Genomic DNA, 2,227 nt, shown 5'->3' on the forward strand with positions numbered 1-2,227 from the left:
AAGTTGCAACTAGCAATAAAAAATATTGTTTTTTGGCATTAAACTAACCTTGTTTGTGTTCCATTAGTTCGCCTTGGGATTCTTGTGGGAATTTCTACCTGATTTTCAGTAAGTGGACCCTGTGAGCTGTTGTTTGTTGGTGGCGTCTGTGGAGGTTTTTCTGTCCTCCTCTCCAGCTCTTCTTCAGCTATTGAGTACTGTGTGCTCACCTGGCTGTCTGGTTCAACTACCAAGCGGGCCACAGTATATAATGACCCTGTCTGATCTTGCTGCTCTGCGTCTCTCTGCGGTGGCTGTTCCGCTGGGGAAGCTTCCATAGGGCCGCAGGAGTCTCTCTGAAGCCGTGCTTCTTGGTCTAGGCTCTGATCGTCACCTCTCTTTGGATCAAGTGAGCGTTGCTGGCAAAGGCAAACCCCTTCCTGAGCTTCAGCCTCCACTTCTTCCTCCAACTCAGAAAATGTTTTTTCTTCCAACCCCTCAGCTAAGGCTTTGTAGGCAATTTCAAGACTAGCTTTTTGGATGATTTGATACTTTCTGAAATATGTCAGAAAACAAAAATGAGTGTGAAAGATTCCAACAACAGGTCCTGGTCAAAATTGATGCTAATAGTTAAAAAACAAAGACAATGAAAGGCAAAAAAAAAAATAAAAAATGATAAGAAAGAGCATAGGCTGAAAAGCGACAAATGGACAGACAGACGATGTGCTGAAAGACAGGTTGGATAACCGATGTAGGAATAGGAAAATTTAATCTTTTATTTAAAAAAAATAATAATAATAATCTTGGTTGGAACACAAAGGTTTTTGTTTGTTAAGCAATCAAATCAGACAGTGAATAAAATTAGTAAAAATCAACAAATACAATCATATTCAATTTTAATACTTTCCCAGACATGGAGAATCAGATTTAATTCTTAATGCAGTGTAAACCTTTGTGCATAATTACAAAAGTTATAAAACTGATAAAATTGCTAACTTCTCAAAGAAGGAAGCCTCACCTTGATGTGAGCCGAACTGTGTTTGTTTGTACGCAAGAGGAAGGACTAGGCTCCTCTTGCTCATCAACTCCAGCTGTCTCATCATGTTGTACTTCGATTCTTTGCAAAAGAAGCATCTTTGCAGCCTGTTTAAAACATACACAAAAAAATTTAAAAAAAAATGTTTTATATACATATTCCACACTCACATATATATAAATAAATATATGTACACGCACACACAAATACACACACACACACATATATATACATATGATCCAGTGCTGAAGCTGCAGTCTTTGGACGACCTGCTGGAAATCCGTCCAGCAACACAAGACCCCACTGAAAGGGAGGATTTACTAATTTTCATAGATTTTCTAAAGCAAATGCTAGTTCCTACACCACAGGAACGTATTACCTCAGCAGCTGCACTTAAACACAACTTTATTACCATGGACCATTTGTCTAACTTTGACAGCAGCAGCTCTTATGCCCTTGAAGCCCATGAGACAATGAGAACTTACAAATTCGTGACATCAGAAAGGTTGGGAGCCACATACAACCCTGAAGAAAGACAAACCTCCTCTTCTGGCAGCAATTCCTGTGTCTGTCCAGGCAACAATTCCTGTGTCTGTCCAGGCAGCAATTCCTGTGTCTGTCCAGGCAGCAATTCCTGTGTCTGTCCAGGCAGCAATTCCTGTGTCTGTCCAGGCAACAATTACTGTGTCTGTCCAGGCAACTGTGCCCCACAAACAGGTAATACGGTCATTGTTTCATCTCCGATGGGTAAAATACTGACCATCCAGAATTCTTTTGGACCAATGATAGCTGATAGTTTGTACAAATTAATGACATCAGAATCATTCGGAGGCAAAACATTATGTCAGAAAACACAGATGACCAGTCCTGAGTCATTTACGATCGCCAATTCAGAAAAACAAAGCTCCTTGTCTGGCAGCAATATTTACATTGAACGTTCAAGCAACTATGCCCCACCGACAGTTAATATCGTTCCTGGTAAGAACTTCAAACAGGAGAGCCTTAATCGTAGTTCAGAGACTGACTACCCTGCCTGTAAAAAGACTGGAAAATGCAAAGACAGCTCGTCAGTGGATTCATATGGCAGGACCTCATCAAGTTTGTGCAGCAGGACCCCCTCTCCTCAAAAAAACCCAGAGATTCAGTCAGGTTTATACACAGAATCACCTATTATCAGATACCCATTTTCATCAGAGACCTCTGACCTGAAAG

The 2,227-nt window shown here is 40.7% G+C and overlaps 1 protein-coding gene across 1 annotated transcript in view; it reads right to left on the bottom strand.

Annotated features, from left to right (window-relative positions):
- Positions 1–2,227, bottom strand: part of terf2 (telomeric repeat binding factor 2) — a 19,473-nt gene that overhangs the window by 6,028 nt on the left and 11,218 nt on the right. Inside the window, exons 5-6 of the mRNA XM_015378226.1 lie at positions 998–1,122; positions 49–534 (exon numbers count right to left, since the gene is read on the bottom strand). Coding sequence (XP_015233712.1) covers positions 49–534; positions 998–1,122 — 611 coding nt within the window. The remainder of the gene's footprint in view (positions 1–48; positions 535–997; positions 1,123–2,227) is intronic.

This window comes from Cyprinodon variegatus, unplaced genomic scaffold, assembly GCF_000732505.1.
Source record: "Cyprinodon variegatus isolate N-32 unplaced genomic scaffold, C_variegatus-1.0 Scaffold167, whole genome shotgun sequence".
Lineage (NCBI taxonomy): Eukaryota > Metazoa > Chordata > Actinopteri > Cyprinodontiformes > Cyprinodontidae > Cyprinodon > Cyprinodon variegatus.